Source organism: Acinonyx jubatus, chromosome D1 (assembly GCF_027475565.1).
Source record: "Acinonyx jubatus isolate Ajub_Pintada_27869175 chromosome D1, VMU_Ajub_asm_v1.0, whole genome shotgun sequence".
NCBI lineage: Eukaryota > Metazoa > Chordata > Mammalia > Carnivora > Felidae > Acinonyx > Acinonyx jubatus.
In genome coordinates, this window is record NC_069390.1 from 14,987,402 (window position 1) to 15,003,422 (window position 16,021).

The 16,021-nt window shown below is 39.8% G+C and overlaps 1 protein-coding gene and 1 long non-coding RNA gene across 2 annotated transcripts in view; both read right to left on the reverse strand.

Annotated features, from left to right (window-relative positions):
- LOC128311774 (uncharacterized) overlaps positions 1-16,021 on the reverse strand; it is a 112,978-nt gene that overhangs the window by 89,412 nt on the left and 7,545 nt on the right. The gene's annotated exons all lie outside the window — the stretch shown is intronic.
- On the reverse strand, positions 8,494-10,403 carry LOC106976537 (olfactory receptor 4B1-like). Its single transcript, XM_015073966.3, has one exon. It carries the CDS (start codon positions 10,331-10,333, stop codon positions 9,404-9,406), a length of 930 nt encoding a protein of 309 aa, XP_014929452.2. The 5' UTR covers positions 10,334-10,403; the 3' UTR covers positions 8,494-9,403.

Genomic DNA, 16,021 nt, shown 5'->3' on the forward strand with positions numbered 1-16,021 from the left:
TGTCATTTTTTTTAGTGCGATTCCAAAAATCTAAAGTTTTCCCTTCACCTACCCTAACCTTCCCCCACAGCACCCAGTGGCCCCCATCCCTCCACAGTGTTTTCAGCATCCCAACTTTTTTTCAACGTTTATTTATTTTTGGGACAGAGAGAGACAGAACATGAACAGGGGAGGGGCAGAGAGAGAGAGAGAGACACAGAATCGGAAACAGGCTCCAGGCTCTGAGCCATCAGCCCAGAGCCCCACGCGGGGCTGGAACTCACGGACCGCGAGATTGTGACCTGGCTGAAGTCAGACGCCTAACCGACTGCGCCACCCAGGCGCCCCCAGCATCCCAACTCTTAAATGAAGCTCTGTGAGGTTTGGGTCTAAACTCTAGTGTGCTAGCGCATGGTGTCACCTGCTTCATGCGTTTGTCTATTTCCTCCTCCCACTGGTCATTCATCACCCAGAGGGTGCATAAGAGAACTGTGAGAAGGAAACTCTAGGAAACCTTTTAAATTTTTCTTGAAATCATGAAATATACAATCTGGTAAGGAGGGTGAAAAGTTTATATAGATCTAATGCATCATTTTCACAGAAAGAAAATAGCAGCTCAGAGAAGTGGATGAAAGGGACGGGTGGTGGGGAATGATGGAAATCAAGAGGTAGGATCCAGCTCAAAAAATCTACAGGCTTGTCAAACCACTTCACCTCTCTGGCCTTCAGTCCATCTGTCCGTTCTTCCATCCAAGAGAACCAACACCACTGAGCTGAACACTATGCATGGCGGGATTTAGGATTCTGGAAAATTAAATAGAAAACACACACACACACACACACACACACACAACATATCTCCTTACCTCATAGCATAGTCAAGCTAGGAGATATAACAATTCATTTTGAGAATATGATGTGGGATCAGGAAGCTTTCTCAGTAATCCAACAACATAACTCAGGGGCAGCCTAGAGTTGAAGACCGTTAATAGGAAGAATTGTGTTTGCTCTTATTCGTGCATTCCATTTTACAGAGGATTTTCTCATCCATTACCATCTCCGTTCATCAGAATGCCATGTAGAAGACAGAGCAGATGTGATTAGCAGCATTTTACATTCATTTATTCTATAATGTGCAGCTGCTCCACTAACCACTCACCCAGCTTAGGGATCTCAAGTTTCCTAAGTTCAGAACCGCCCCCCCCCCAAGTCAAGTCGTGATATTCTTCCACCCCTAACGCAGTATTTGTGTGCAGAGTACATCCTCTGGGCTCCAGGTGGCTGGGGGCATTGTGGGGAGGTATCCACAATGTTAGAAGGATGGCAATTAGTGCAATCCTGAGGTTGAGGTACAGTATGGCAGGGGCTCTACCCAGGACAGCTGGCCCCCTGCATAGTGCTCCTGAGAATGGTCCATTCATCCAGCCCCCCTATAGGGGCCCCATCCCTACCTCTTCCATCCCTCATCTTCTTGAATAAATTCATTAGGAATCCTATCTATTAGTTCTCTGTATTAATTAGCACGTGTTAGTAATGCTTTAATAATACAGAACAGCCCCAAATCTCAGTGGCATAATCCCAGTAAAAGTCATTCACACTAAATCCAATACAGATTGGGCTAATCAGGAATGTCTCACATGCAACTCTCCACCAAGCCATGAACCCCGCATACAGACCCATTCCCATTTTGTGATGCCTCCAGTCTCCTGAAACTTCAGGACCATCTTCTAGGTCATCTACACCCACCTAGCCAATGACCACACAGAGATTAAGGATCACTGAGGACATTTTATGAATCAAGCCTAAACTGGGATACATCTTCTACCCATTATTTATAAGACCCCACATGGATGTAAGGGGGCTAGGAAACGTAGTCTGTGTGCCCAAGAGAAAAAAATTAAATGATCTGATAAACACATTACATTGTCTGAATCATACCTCTTCATTTTTTGGCCTTTTTCCTTCCCCTTTTCCCTTCAAAATTTATATATTACTCTGCTCAAGAAGCCTCTGAATCTCAGTAGACCTTCATGATCAAATAAAAACCAGAGTCAAAATCATTATCACACAAAAAGAAAGTTTAATGTCCATATCCTGCAATATTGTAGTCATAAATATTTATCAAGAAACTACTAGCATTAGTATAGTAGAAATTTCATCCTCTAGACCCAGACTCCACTATTTATGGCTTTATGATCTTTTTTTTTTTTGAGAGAGAGAGAGAGAGAGAACCAACACACAAGAGCAGGAGAGGGGCAAAGGGAGAGGGATAGAGAGACTCTTAAGTAGGCTCCATGCACAATGTGAGAGCTGACATGGGGCTTGATCTCATGACTGTGATATCATGACCTGAGCTGAAAACAAGAGTCAGACACTTACCCAGCTGAGCAACCCAAGTGCCCCTATAGTTCTATGATCTTGAGCCAGTAACTTAACCTCTCTGTGCCTCAGCGTACACACTGGTAAAATGGAGATAATATTGAATTAGAGAATTATGATGATTACAAGAGTAGTATCACTGAAAATAGCAGAGCAGGGAACTCTAGGGCTCAATCCCCCTACCACCAGGAACAACTAATGAGATGGTAAAAACTGGTTTTGCAGAACCCTGGAATTTAGTAAAAACCCAATGATCGCCAGGGAAAAGCTTGGTGAGGAATGAGGCAGTTGTTTTGCTGTAATATAGGGCTGTGAAGTTTTAACTGCCTACCTACCATATACCTCATACCCTAGAACCGGGGTAGCCAAGGGAACAGCAACTCCACCCACAACTCCTCCAGTAACCCTGTATTATTGGTCCATAGAAAGAAATGAAGTAATGATACAAGCTACAATGTAAATGAATCTTGAAAACATTACACTACGTGGAAGCCACATATGGTCCATATCTATATCAAGCATCATTCGTAATGGGGAAATTTAGAAATAGTCCCCTTAAAATTAAAAACAAGAATCTTATCATCACTGTTTATATCTGACATTGTGCTATAATTCTTACCCAGAGATGTTTTCAAAAAAATAGAGAGGAAGATAGAACACCAGTAGCGTTCCCATATGATATTATTGTCTACTAGAAAACCCTAAAGTGTTTACAGAAAAATCATTAGCAATAATAAAGTTTTGGTAATATAAATTAAAAACAAAAAAAAATCATCACATTTCTATATGACATAATTTGGAAGATGCAATTCTTTTTTTAAAGATTTTTTTAATGTTTTTTATTTATTTTGAGAGAGAAAGAGTGAGTGGGAAAGGGGCAGAGAGAAGGAGTGAGAGAATGCCAAGCAGGCTTCACGCTGTCAGCTCAGAACCCAACTCGGTCCTCTATCTCACAAACCATGAGATCATAACCTGAGCTGAAATCAAGAGTCAGACGCTTAGCGACTAACCCCCCCCCCCCCCACCAGGTGCCTAGAAGATGCAATTCTTAAGGACCCTATTTACAATAGCAACAAAACCATGTTTCCTAGAATAAATTTAATCAAAGGAGCCGGTGGTCTCTAACACTTTAAAAACCACCAAAGTTAAAAACAATAATAAAAATAAAGAGCACCAAAATAAAGGAGAGCATGACAAAGAATGTAAAGGTCTGCCCATATCCCTGTCCATATCGCTTTCTCTTTTTTTTTTTTTAACCCATGAACTTCATGTGTCTTTACTGTCAACAGCTAGCACATGCTGCCCTTGGGCTACTAGAGTCCATTTTCCCTGTATTAAAGTGTCTGGGAATTTATACCCAACCCAAACCCAGAGAAGCCCTTAGCTAATGTCTAAAGAATCTGGGAGTATCGGGGTGCCTGGGTGGCTCAGTTGGTTGAGCATATGATTCTTGATTTTGGCTCAGGTCATAGTCCCACAGTTCGAGCCCTGTGTCGGGCTCTGTGCCGACAATGGAAAGCCTGCTTGGGATTCTCTCTCTCTCTCTCTCTCTCTCTCTCTCTCTCTCTCTCTCTCTCTCTCCCCTCTCTCTGCCCCTTCCCTGCCTGCCTGCATGTGTGCTCTCTCTCTCTTCCTCTCTCTTTCTCTCCCCTTCTCAAAATAAATAAACTTAAAAATATATATTAATAGTCTGGATATCAAAACTCCACTCACTTGCTTCTAATCAAACTCTAGGCATAATTTACACTCCAGAGTTCTGAAAAATCAGTCTGAAGTGACCCTCTGCTAGAATTCACCTGAATTCTATTTATATTTTACTCCTCTGTTCTGCTTCCTCTACTCCCTTAACAGTTTCCCTGGGAATAAAAGTTTCATAAGTCGCTTGTCAGTCACAGAACCCTGTATCTTTATATTTTTCACAGGACTTGGTTTACAGTAACACATAACCAAATCAGGCTTATCTCATACCAGTGAAAATAATGACATGATCTCATACAGCGTAAGTTCTTCCCAACATGATCTATAGAACAATACAAACAAAATCCCAGTAAGTTATTTTGTGGAATTTAACAATTTAGATTTAAAACTGTCTAGAAGATAAAAGGACTCAAAACAGACAAGATATTCTTTAAAAAAAAAAAATTGAGAAACATGCCCTACCATATATCTAGACATAAACTACAGTAATTAAGAGAGTATAGGATTGGCCCCAAACAGATTCATATGACTATAGAAATTTGATATAGATATGATGATAGAACACTTGGTGTTCCATATAAGAAAAAATAAATAAAATTGAAGCCTTTTGTCACATAATCCCTAACAATCAATTTTAAGTGGAATAAGGATTTAAATGAAAAAGGCACATTACACATTTGAAATAAAATATCCATTAATATCTTCCTGACCTTGACCTAAGACAGTATTTCATAAACAGGAGCAAAAAATACTAACAATAATGGGCCATTTATAATTATTAACTTCATGACATAGCCACTCTGGAAAATAGTACAGAGGTTCCTCAAAAAGGTTAAAAATAGAACTACCCGCCCCCATGTTTATAGCAGCACTATCAACAATAGCCAAAGTATGGGAAGAACCCAAATGTCCATCAATGAATGAATGGATAAAGAAAGTGTGGTATATATATACAATGGAGTATTACTTGGCAATCAAAAATGAAATCTTGCTATTTGCAATGATGTGGGTGAAACTGGAAGGTATGCTAAGTGAAATTAGTCAGTCAGAGAAAGACAAAAGTCATAATGACTTCACTCATATAAGGACCTTAAGAGACAAAACAGATGAACATAAGGGAAGGGAAACAAAAATAATATAAAAACAGGGAGGGGGACAAAACATAAGAGACTCATAAATATGGAGAGCAAACAGAGGGTTACTGGAGGGGTTGTGGGAGGGGGATGGGCTACATGGGTAAGGGGAATTAAGGAATCTACTCCTGAAATCATTGTTGCACTATATGCTAACTAATTTGGATGTAAATTTTAAAAAATACAAAATTAAATTAAAAAATCAAAAATAAAAGGTGAGAAGTCTGAGACAAAAAAAAAAAAATAGAACTACCCGATGATCCAGCAACTACACTACTAAGTATTTACCCAAAGGACATACGAATACTAATTCAAAGGGATACATGCACCCCAATATTTATACCAGCATTATCTACCATAGCCAAATTATATAAACGGTCCAAGTTATCCATCGATTGATGAATGGATAAGAAGATGTGGTATATTATACAATGGAATATTACTCAACCATAAAAAAGAACAAAGTCTTGCTATTTGCAATGATGTGAGTGGGGCTGCAGAGTATAATCCTAAGCAAAATAAGTCACTCAGAGACAAATGCTATATTATTTCACTCATATGTGTAGTTTAAGAAATAAAACAAATGAGCAAAGGGAAAAAAGAGAGAGAGACAAACCAAGGAACAGACTCTTAACTGTAGAGAATACACTGATGTTTACCAGAGGGGAGGTGGGTGGAGGGATGGGCAAAATAGGCGAAGGGGATTAAGGAGGGCATTTGTGAAGAGCACTGGTTGATGTATCAAAGTGTTGCATCACGACATTGTACACCTGAAACCAATTTAACACTGTATGTTAACTGCCTGGGATTTAAATTAAAAAAAAACTTTAAAAAATGAAACTCTAAATCAAAACGGCAAACATTCGAGAGGTAATTGCATAAAGAGGTCATCAGACCAGTAAACCATTCACAGTGCAGTAACATGTCACCTGCAGGGTGACTTTAATTCTGACTCTTTAACTGGCAGGGCCAAGGAAGGGACTCTGAAAGATAAGTATGTGTTCTCAAACATCAAGTAACCACACCTTTCCAGGCTTTATGGTTAAGAAATTCTAAACAGGGGGGTGCCTGGGTGGCTCAGTCAGTTAAGTGTCCAACTCTTGGCTTTGGCTCAGGTCACAATCTCACGGTTTGTGAGTTTGAGCCCCACGTGGGCTCTGTGCTGACAACATGAAGCCTGCTTGGGATTCTCTCCCCCTCTCTCTGCTCCTCCCCCACTTGTTCTCTCTCTTTCAAAAATAAATAAAGAAACTTTAAAACAAGAAAAAGAAATACTAAACACAGTGGCCCCGATAAACAACTTCAGTGAACATTTTTTAAATCTCCACAATATATCTGCCCCACCTCATGAGTTCTCATTATACCTTTCTGCCATGGAACTCCTTCTTCTGTGGATTCTGACAAATAATATTGCTCTGACCAGCCTTTTCCAGCATCCTTTTCTCCCACTTTTCCTCCAACAATAGCCCTCACCAGAGGCGTCAAGTCGGGCCTCTCCTGCTAGCTCCCTCACTGAGCCACCATCAGCTGTTTGATTTGGAAGGAAGCTCATGGAATCCTCCTTCCACAGAAGAGGAATCTGGACCCAGAATCACACGGCCCTTTGGGCGGAGCTTGGACTAGACCAGGCTCCAGGGCTTCCTCCCAACACCTGCATCACTCTCCTCTCTCCTGCTGCCCACCCATGGCCGGCTTCCAGAATGGGAGTGGGGGTCACGCAGAGAGAGGAGATTCCTGTTCATAACACAAGCAGAGCAAGCCTGAGGAGCAAGATCTAAAACGATACACCGGCGAGAAAATGAACAATAACGTGGTCCGACTCAGTTCTCCATCTCCCTGGGATGTAGTTTCTGCGCAGACAGCCTGAGCAGAGCTCAGAAGCCCAGGCGGGGACAGGATGTTTCCAGAGTCGGCCAAACTGGGCTGCCGGGGAAAGAAGCTCATGCCAGACATGCCTTGGTGACTTGAGATCTTGGCTCCGGCACTTTGTCACCAAGGATTAGATTACCCATAGGTTTATGACCTATATTGCACCTTGTCCAGGGCTTGGAACTCAGATGTTAATATGAGTTTTTATTTGATCCCTGAATCCTCGATCTGCTACTACATCTATTTCAAAACCAAGGGATCACTGTGGATGTCCTGTAACAGCACAGAGGCTAAAGTATAAGGGGAGTAGTCATCTAGTACAAAATAAGTAAGCTTTTCTCTTTGAAAATAATTCCACAGCATGCCTCATAAAGATTAAGTGAATGAACCTAGCTTGTTGCCTTGATTCTTAACTTTATTTTCTGAATATTTTGTAGACAGAAAAGTGACTTCTCCAACCTGGGGACCCCTGAATATCCAAGTGCAAGAAGCTAACAGATCACCCTATTAATTCAATGTAAAAAGATTTTCTCTAAGACACATTATATGAAAACATCAAACCAAAGATAAAGAGAATCCTAAAAGCAGCCAGAGGAAGAAAAACATTATAACCTACAAAGGAATGTCCATTAAGCTACCAGCAGATTTCTCCAAAGAAACCCTACAGACCAGGAGAATGCAACAGGACACATTCAAATATTCAAATTTTTAAAAAAAGCAAAGGATATTCCATCTGGCAAAGTTGTCCTTCACAAATAAAGGCAGACTTTTCCAAAATATTTCCCAAATACTTGCCTTGCAAGAAATGTTCAAAGGAACTATCAAGCTGAAATGAATAGATATAAATTAGTGACACAAAAACATACCAAATTATACAACACAATAGTAAGGTGAAATATAAAGTCAGATTTCAAAAACTAATTCTATAATACAATGGTGTGAAAATCACTTAACTGTAACAGTTGAAGGAAAAAGTATTAAAATAACAATATATACAGTAATTTGTTAATGAATACACAATATAAAAAGAAGTAAATTGTGATATCAAAAACACAAAATAGAGGAGTAAAGGGTGGATATCTTATATGCAATTGAAGTTGCTATCAACTTGAAATAGATTGTTTTATCTCTAAGATATTTTATGTAAGCCTCATAGTAACAACAAAGCAGAAACGCAGAGTCGATTCTCAAAGGCATACCACCACAGAAAATTACCTTTTACAAAGGTAGGCAGAAACGGGGGCACCTAGTTGGTTCAGTCATTTAAGAATCTTACTCTTGATTTTGGCTCCAGTCCTGATCTCAGTTTGTGACATCAAGCCCCTTCTCTCTCTCCCCTCCCTCTGCCCTTTCCCCCTCTCATTCTCTCTCTCTCTCTCTCAAAATAAGTAAATAAACATATAAAAAAAAAAAAGGTAGGCAGAAACAGAACAATGGAAATTCAAAACAGACCGAAAGCAATTAACAAGATAAACTATAAATTATATAAATAATTCATTCTAAATGTTAATGGATTAAATTCAATCAAAAAGGACATAGTGACTGATTGGAATAAGAAAAAAGAAGACCCAACTATGCCTACAGGAGACACATTTCGGATTTAGGGGCAAATATGGGCTCAAAGTAAATCAACAGAAAAGAAATTCCAAAACAAAAGAAAGCAGGGGTAGCTATACTTATATCAGACAGAATAGATTTTAATCCAAAAATGGTAACAAAGGACAAAAGATTGTATAGGGATAAAGGAATCAATCCATCAAGAAGATATGACAAATATAAAATGCTTATATTTAGTTCACCTCCAAGAGATACTGCCATTCTAGCAATGCCCTACTGTCATGAAATAAAGCTCCTATTATGGAATTCTAGGCATTGGAATTAAATTAATGGGGTAGGGACACCAAATGAAGTAAAAATGCTTTCCTGTGACTCCCACAAGACCACATCAGTAGGAAAGCAAAACATAAACTTCATTCTCCAAGTCCACAGACTTTCCACACACCATATGCTAACACCAAAAGGCAAAATGCATGGACCCAAGGCTGTACAGGCAGATGATGATAGGGTGGGAAATCCAGATGGAAATTCCAGTCTAGATGATCCCTCCTGAAATCTGTGCACTTTGCACTATGGACAACAGGAGAGGAGATTCAACTCAATTTGAAAATTCTCCGAAATACAGATAGCAATGAAAGAGCTACAACTGATAACATGGAGTATAAGGGGCTCATTTATCTACCACAAAAAAATATATATGAATAAGTTAACTTTTGTTCTATTATTTACATTTGACCAAAAACAGAATATGCATATATAGTCCTGTTCTTAAGAATTTTTTTTCATTTTTATCCCACTTCTGAGTTCACTTTCTTCTCCCACAGCTTCCTCATGGCATTTTTCACCTCTGCATTTCTGAGTGTGTAGATGATGGGGTTCAGCATGGGGGTGACAACTGTGTAGAACACGGCCACCAGTTTGTCCTCAGTGAAGGTGGAGGAGGGTCGCATGTAGAGGAAGATGGCAGGTCCAAAGAACAAGAGGACCACTGTGATGTGAGAGGCACAGGTGGAGAGGGCTTTGCGCCTCCCCTCTGCAGAATGGTTCCTCAGGTTGTACAGGATGACCATATAGGAGGACACCAGGAGGAGGAAGGAGAAGACGGAGATTAATCCACTGTTGGCCAACACAATAACCCCCTCCACAGAAGTGTCAGTGCAGGCAAGCTTGAATAACGGATGGAGGTCACAGAAGTAGTGGTCAATCACATTGGGACCACAGAACGGCAGCTGAACAGTAACAAGGATCTGGACCATGGAGTGAATTATGCCCCCGAGCCAGGAAACAGCCACCAGAAGGCGACACACAAACTGGCTCATGATGGTGGTGTAGCGAAGAGGTTTGCAAATGGCCACAAAGCGGTCATAGGCCATTACCGTCAGCAGGAAGATCTCAGTAACTCCAAAGAAGTGGAAGAAGAATATCTGAGCCACACAGCCCTCCAGGGAGATGGTTTTAATCTTGGCAAGTAAGTCTGTGATGAATTTAGGGACAACAGTGGAGGAGTAAGTGATCTCCACCAGGGACAAGTAGCTAAGGAAGAAGTACATGGGGGAACGCAGACTCTTACTGACATTGACTGTCAGAACAATGAGACCATTGCCCACCACTGTTGCCAGGTACACAGGAAGAAACATCACAAAGCATGCCCTCTGCACTTCTGGATCCTGGAAAAGACCGACGATAATTAACTCGGTCACGTTATTTGTACTCGCCATGGAATCTAATCAGGTGTTCTGGGCACAGGTAATGAGAGACCTGCAATAAAACAGACACTGATTGCAATCAGTTCACCAAAGGCATGAGAGATAAGTATATAGCACGTTAGACAGTATAAACCACTTTGCCCATTCATTTAGCCCATATGTACTCATTCAACATTAAATATAGGCAATCTAATGACAGCTCGTATATTAGAAAATTATGGCTCAGGGAGATGGTTATTTACCCGGGATCACACAGAAAGCGGTGAATTCTGGGCCTCAGAGCCAGGCTTTCAGACCAGCCAGTATTCTTTCTAGTTCGCTACAAGAGATTCTGAATTTGGGGAGCCATTCAACTTCATAGCCTTTATTATCTTCATTGCATTTGAATAGCTCTCTTCTGTTGGGGAATCCTCATGAGCCACTTCTACTCCTGAATTCCTTGTTTCCTTAATTTCTGCCTTGAGAAACATCTTCCCACAGATAATTCTTCCCTTTCCAGAAGGTCCTGAGTATACTGTCCTTCATTCAGAGGTCAGAATCTTCTGCCAGTCTCCAGCTTCGATGACTGTTTGTATGACAAATGCTCAAATCCTGGACAGAATTCAACTTACTAGTTTGTCTCCATCATTTCATATGACTTTCACATCTATTTCCCCACTGCTCAAACTACTGAGATATCCTGAATTCAAAGAGATTGCCCTCTGAGAGCATTGTTATGGCTAGCCAGCCTGCCTGCTCTGGCTCCGTGTTGATAGTTAGCAGCAAAGTGTACAAGAGTTAAGATATCTCTATGAGCTACTCCCCTGGCACAGATAATTACGGAGCACCTCTAATATGTATAAACACACTAGACTATACAGAATAAATACAGATCTGATATTCGCCTCGAGCTAACAATGTCATGTGATTTAAAATAGTCTCTAGATTAAGGTGCCATGTTAGGAATTTTTTCCACCACATACGACCCATGAAATACATGGATGAAAAATCATGATACCTTGATTCTCTGTTCTAAATTTAATCTCCACTATTTTCCCCCATAACCCTGATTTCATACTGAAATTTTTAAGAAATATACTTAAGAACTAAAAACACACCTGGACATCAAGTACCAGAATCCACAGAGAAAACAAGTCAGTGATATGGACAGATCAGAACACAGTACTGTGCGCCAGAATTCCTCATATAAGCACACATGTTGAAGTTTAAAACTAAATAAAAATCATTGAACCTTAAAATAATAAAGCAATTCATGTTCTAGAGCAATAAAAATTGTAGGCTTAATAACCCAACATGAAAATGAACTTCTCTAAGAAATATACCTGTATCGCAATAGAAAATGGGCAAAAGAGAGAGATTCACAAAAGAATAAGTAAAAATATCAGTATACATATGGAAAGATTTTAAGACTCACTAATAATCAAATGCTCATAAAACCATCCAAGATGCCCAGGCTATAGCTCTGAGATCATATTTGACCCATGCCTTCCCTCATGCCCACACCAGTCATCATCACACCCCTTTAATTTCTCATTAAACCATCCCCCCGTGTGCCCTTTCTCTCCATTCTTCCCGCCACCCCTTCTCACACACTGTCAGCAGATGCCCAGATTACCAATGCCTCTTCATCTCCAGATGCCCTTGCCATCCATCCCACACACTGCAGCCAGAAAATTGTCTCCTAGATCTTTCTTTCCTCGGATCCTCCCCTGCGTGGGAATAGCTGGAGGAAAACCTGAACTCCTACGATTCACTTTTAAAGATTTTCACACACTGAGCCACCTCAGCAATCATCCTCTTACCCCCTAAACTTCAACTCACCTCTTTCAGGTTCTCTCCCTGTCCCATAGCCCACCCTGCTTATTCTCGCAACAGAGCCTCCTTTTCCAGATATGCCCTCTCAACACTACCCACCTTCCAACTCAGTCCCGGTCTGGTGTGTTGAACAAAGCTTGCATTTAATACTCCAACCCATCTGCACCTTCTTGTCCCTGAGCGTTGAAAAATACTTTCGTGATTATCCTTCAGTGTAAATCTGGTCATGTTACTTCTCTACCCAAAATCTACCAATATCTCCCTATTGCCCACAGCCTAAATTATAACATTCTTAGCATAAAGTCCAGGTCCTGCTTGAACTGGCCATTGCCTATTTTTGCACCCATGTCATTCCCAAATGACTGTTACACACCTATTTCCTATTCCAAGGTGCCTTTCTCCCTTCTCTGTGTTTAGTGTTCCTTCTTTCTAATTGCACAAAGACTATCACTCCACCAGGAATAATATATTCTCTCCTTTGTGCTCCTATGGTTTGTTATCATACTTCTTTTATAGAAATTAACAGGTTGCTTTGTAATTATAGCTTTGGGGACTGTATCTTCTACTAAGAAATATACCATCATAATAATCAAATATATCTGTTTAATATTCTTAAATCTTTTTTATTAACTCATTTTTCATTAATAATGATGTCGAGCTCTACAATAGTACTTGTGCCATATACTTTACAAATGTTCTAGATACATTATGGATTCGACTCTCACATAAACCCATGATTTGGGGGTTAATATCACCCCCTTTTATACATAGGAGAAAACAGAATCAAAGAGAAATGAATTACCTGGCCAGAAGCTCCACAGTGGTGGAGTCAGGATTCCAATCCAAGTAGCCTCACCATAGATCCAGAGCTCTACAATCACTGCCCTATACAATTTCTAAGTACATAACACAGAAGTGAAGAGTTAAAATTAAATATGTTCTAAACTGAGGGTTGATGGGCGGTGGGAGGGAGGGGAGTTTAGGTGATGGGTATTGAGGAGGGCACCTTTTGGGATGAGCACTGGGTGTTGTATGGAAACCAATTTGACAATAAACTTCATATATTGAAAAAAAAATTTAAAAATTTAAAAATTTAAAAAAATTAAAAACAATAAAAAAAGAAAAATAAATAAAATTAAATATGTTCTTTCATGAGAGGTCTAAGGTATATTTTTGTTGGCCTACACAAACATATACCTTTTATCTAGGCATGAACTTAACTGTTTGTTTTCTTATCCATTCCTGAAACTAAGGAAAATATAATGGGACCAATCTGAGAGATCACTAGAGGCAAGAAAAAAATCCTGTTAGGTCAAGTTTTTCCAGGTGTTATCCCAAGGAGATAAAATACTTGATAGTCTTTCTCTCTGAAAACCACCTTTTCATTTCAGTCATTTCTGTCTTTTCTGCATTAATTCCTCTCTCTGCTCCCTGCCACCAGCCATTCCCACCATCTCTCCCACAGAGCTGATAATACCTCCTCTCTCCCACAATACTGCCTTACCAAGACACATGGAAAGAAACTGTGATGAACATGTAAAAGCCTAAATCATCATAAGAGCCTGCAGACTCTACATCACGTGACCTCCTGGATTCGGGACCACAGAAGAATAGAATGCAGACAATGCCCAGAATTCAATGTAAGAAAGAGCTTGATGTGCCAATGTGACTAATCTCAGATGACCTAGTAAAACCTCCATTCCAAGCACACACTCCCACTTCATAATTCCCAAATGGGACCTCAAAGAATCCCAAAATTGGAAAGATCTTTGAAATCATCAAATTTTATATCATATATATTTAACAATAAAAACAAATGAATAAATTTAACCCATAGCCTCATCCCTGGTGCACACCCCAAAAAGTACTCCATACCAAACCACCTCCTTTAAAATTAAAACTTGTGGCTTAAAGAAAGGAACTGACTTGCTCAACATCATATGCCTTGTGCCTTCCTTCCAGCCATATCACTTACCTGGTGTGGTTTTGTTCTTCCTTGGAACAAGGAATTGGGTCAGATGGATCTCAAGTGTACTCAAGTGCCTCTAGCTCAGCATGAAGGTAGTCACTCTGTTAGAATAACTCATTTTCAAGGCAATGATCCGGTTCAGTGAGATGGAGCATTAGGTTCCTCTCTGGAAGTCATGATCACTGGACAGGTAAGGTGCTTTGGCTAATACTCCCCACCTAGCTGATTTCTCACTGAAGGGTCCGGTGAGCACAGTTCGTCACACTCAACTAAGCCCCTAAGAGTGGTGAAAATATTTAGAGCTTTGAATCAAACCTCCTCTATTTACAAATGAGGCAACAGACACTGAGAGAGATCAATTGCTTCCCAAAGCCACACACTAGATACTTGACAGGTTAATAACTTGGAAATCACTAAGCTACCTTCTGATGGCCCTGGGTGGTTGCTGCTACAGCAATTCAAGAATCAGGTCTTGTCCCCTAGAACAAAACACCATGTTCCTGGGGGCTTTCAGAGAACAAATGATGGCATCTAAGATGAATCACAGAAGAGGAAAGTTCAGAGGATCTGGATCTGGGTTGATATTTGGATAATATCTAAGAAACAAATAAAAGCCACAGGAATCAGCAAACTCAGAGAATTTAAGATGCTGTGTTTTATGTAGAAAACGTACCCACCGAGTCCAAGGGTTCTGACTAAATGCTTAGATCCCTGAACTATTTAAAATAAACTAAGCCACACACTATCATCAAGGGAACAACTTCCCCATGGAATTTCTTTTCTCTCGGGTGAAACACTGCCAAATAAACTATGATTCGGAAAGGTTCAAAATCTGTTTCAATTAGTTTAGTGAGATTTCTGTGAAGTTTTTGCACCAAATAATGAGGTGCAAAAGAGAATAGAGAAGAATAAACAGAAGAAAGTTGAAGGAAGGACATAAAGGGAATTTTTTTTTCCAGACTGAACTACTGAGAACGGAAAGGAGAATGAAGAGAGAGGAAAGTGAGGACTGCACAGGGGCCAGGACAGCGGGGCTCTAGTTCTGATCATAAATAATCTAGTAACTAACTTGAACGCATCATTTACCTCTCCACTTCTCTCCCCCCACCCCCAACCATGTTCTGATTCTATATAAAATGACTGAGTGAGGCTGGATTATCCACACGGTACCTGCCAACGTGAACATTTATGGATTCATATATAGGTCACTGAGATCCTAGTTCCTCACCGTCTATCAGTCTCTGGCAAATAGTGCATGTTCATTAAGTCCTGTTGACTTAGTCCATACGACCCAAAGCAATCCACAGATTCAGTGCAATCCCAATCATAATTCCAATGGCATTTTGCACAGAAATATAAAAAACAGTCCTAAAATTTGTATGGAAACAAATAGAACCCATTATAGCCAATTGTTAGAACTAATAAATGAATTCAGTAAAGTTTCAAGATAAAAGATCAATATACAAAACTCAGTTGTGCATCTATATACTAATAATGGAACTATCTGAAAGAGAAATTAAGAAAAAAAATCTCATTTATGATTGCATTTAAAGGTATACAATACTTGGGAATAATTTTAACCAAGTTGGTGGAAAGATCTATGCACTGAAAACTATAAGACACTGATGAAAACACTGGAGACACACATAAATTAGAAAATATTCCATCCTCATAGAAACAATAAATATTATTAAAATGTCCATACTACCTAAAGTAATCTACAAATTCAATGAAATCCCCATCATAATTCAAATGGCATTTTGCACAGGAATATAAAAATCTGACCTAAATTTGGCACAGAAACAAAGAAAACCCTCCAGAGCCAGAAAAATCTTCAGAAAGAGCAAAGCTGGAAGCATCATTTTTATTTCAAACTTTATTACAAACACATAAATCAATAGAATAGAATAGAATAG

Coding starts and splice junctions, on each gene's coding strand:
- LOC106976537 (XM_015073966.3), bottom strand. CDS start 10,333: ATGGCGAGTACAAATAACGTGACCGAGTTAATTATCGTCGGTCTTTTC.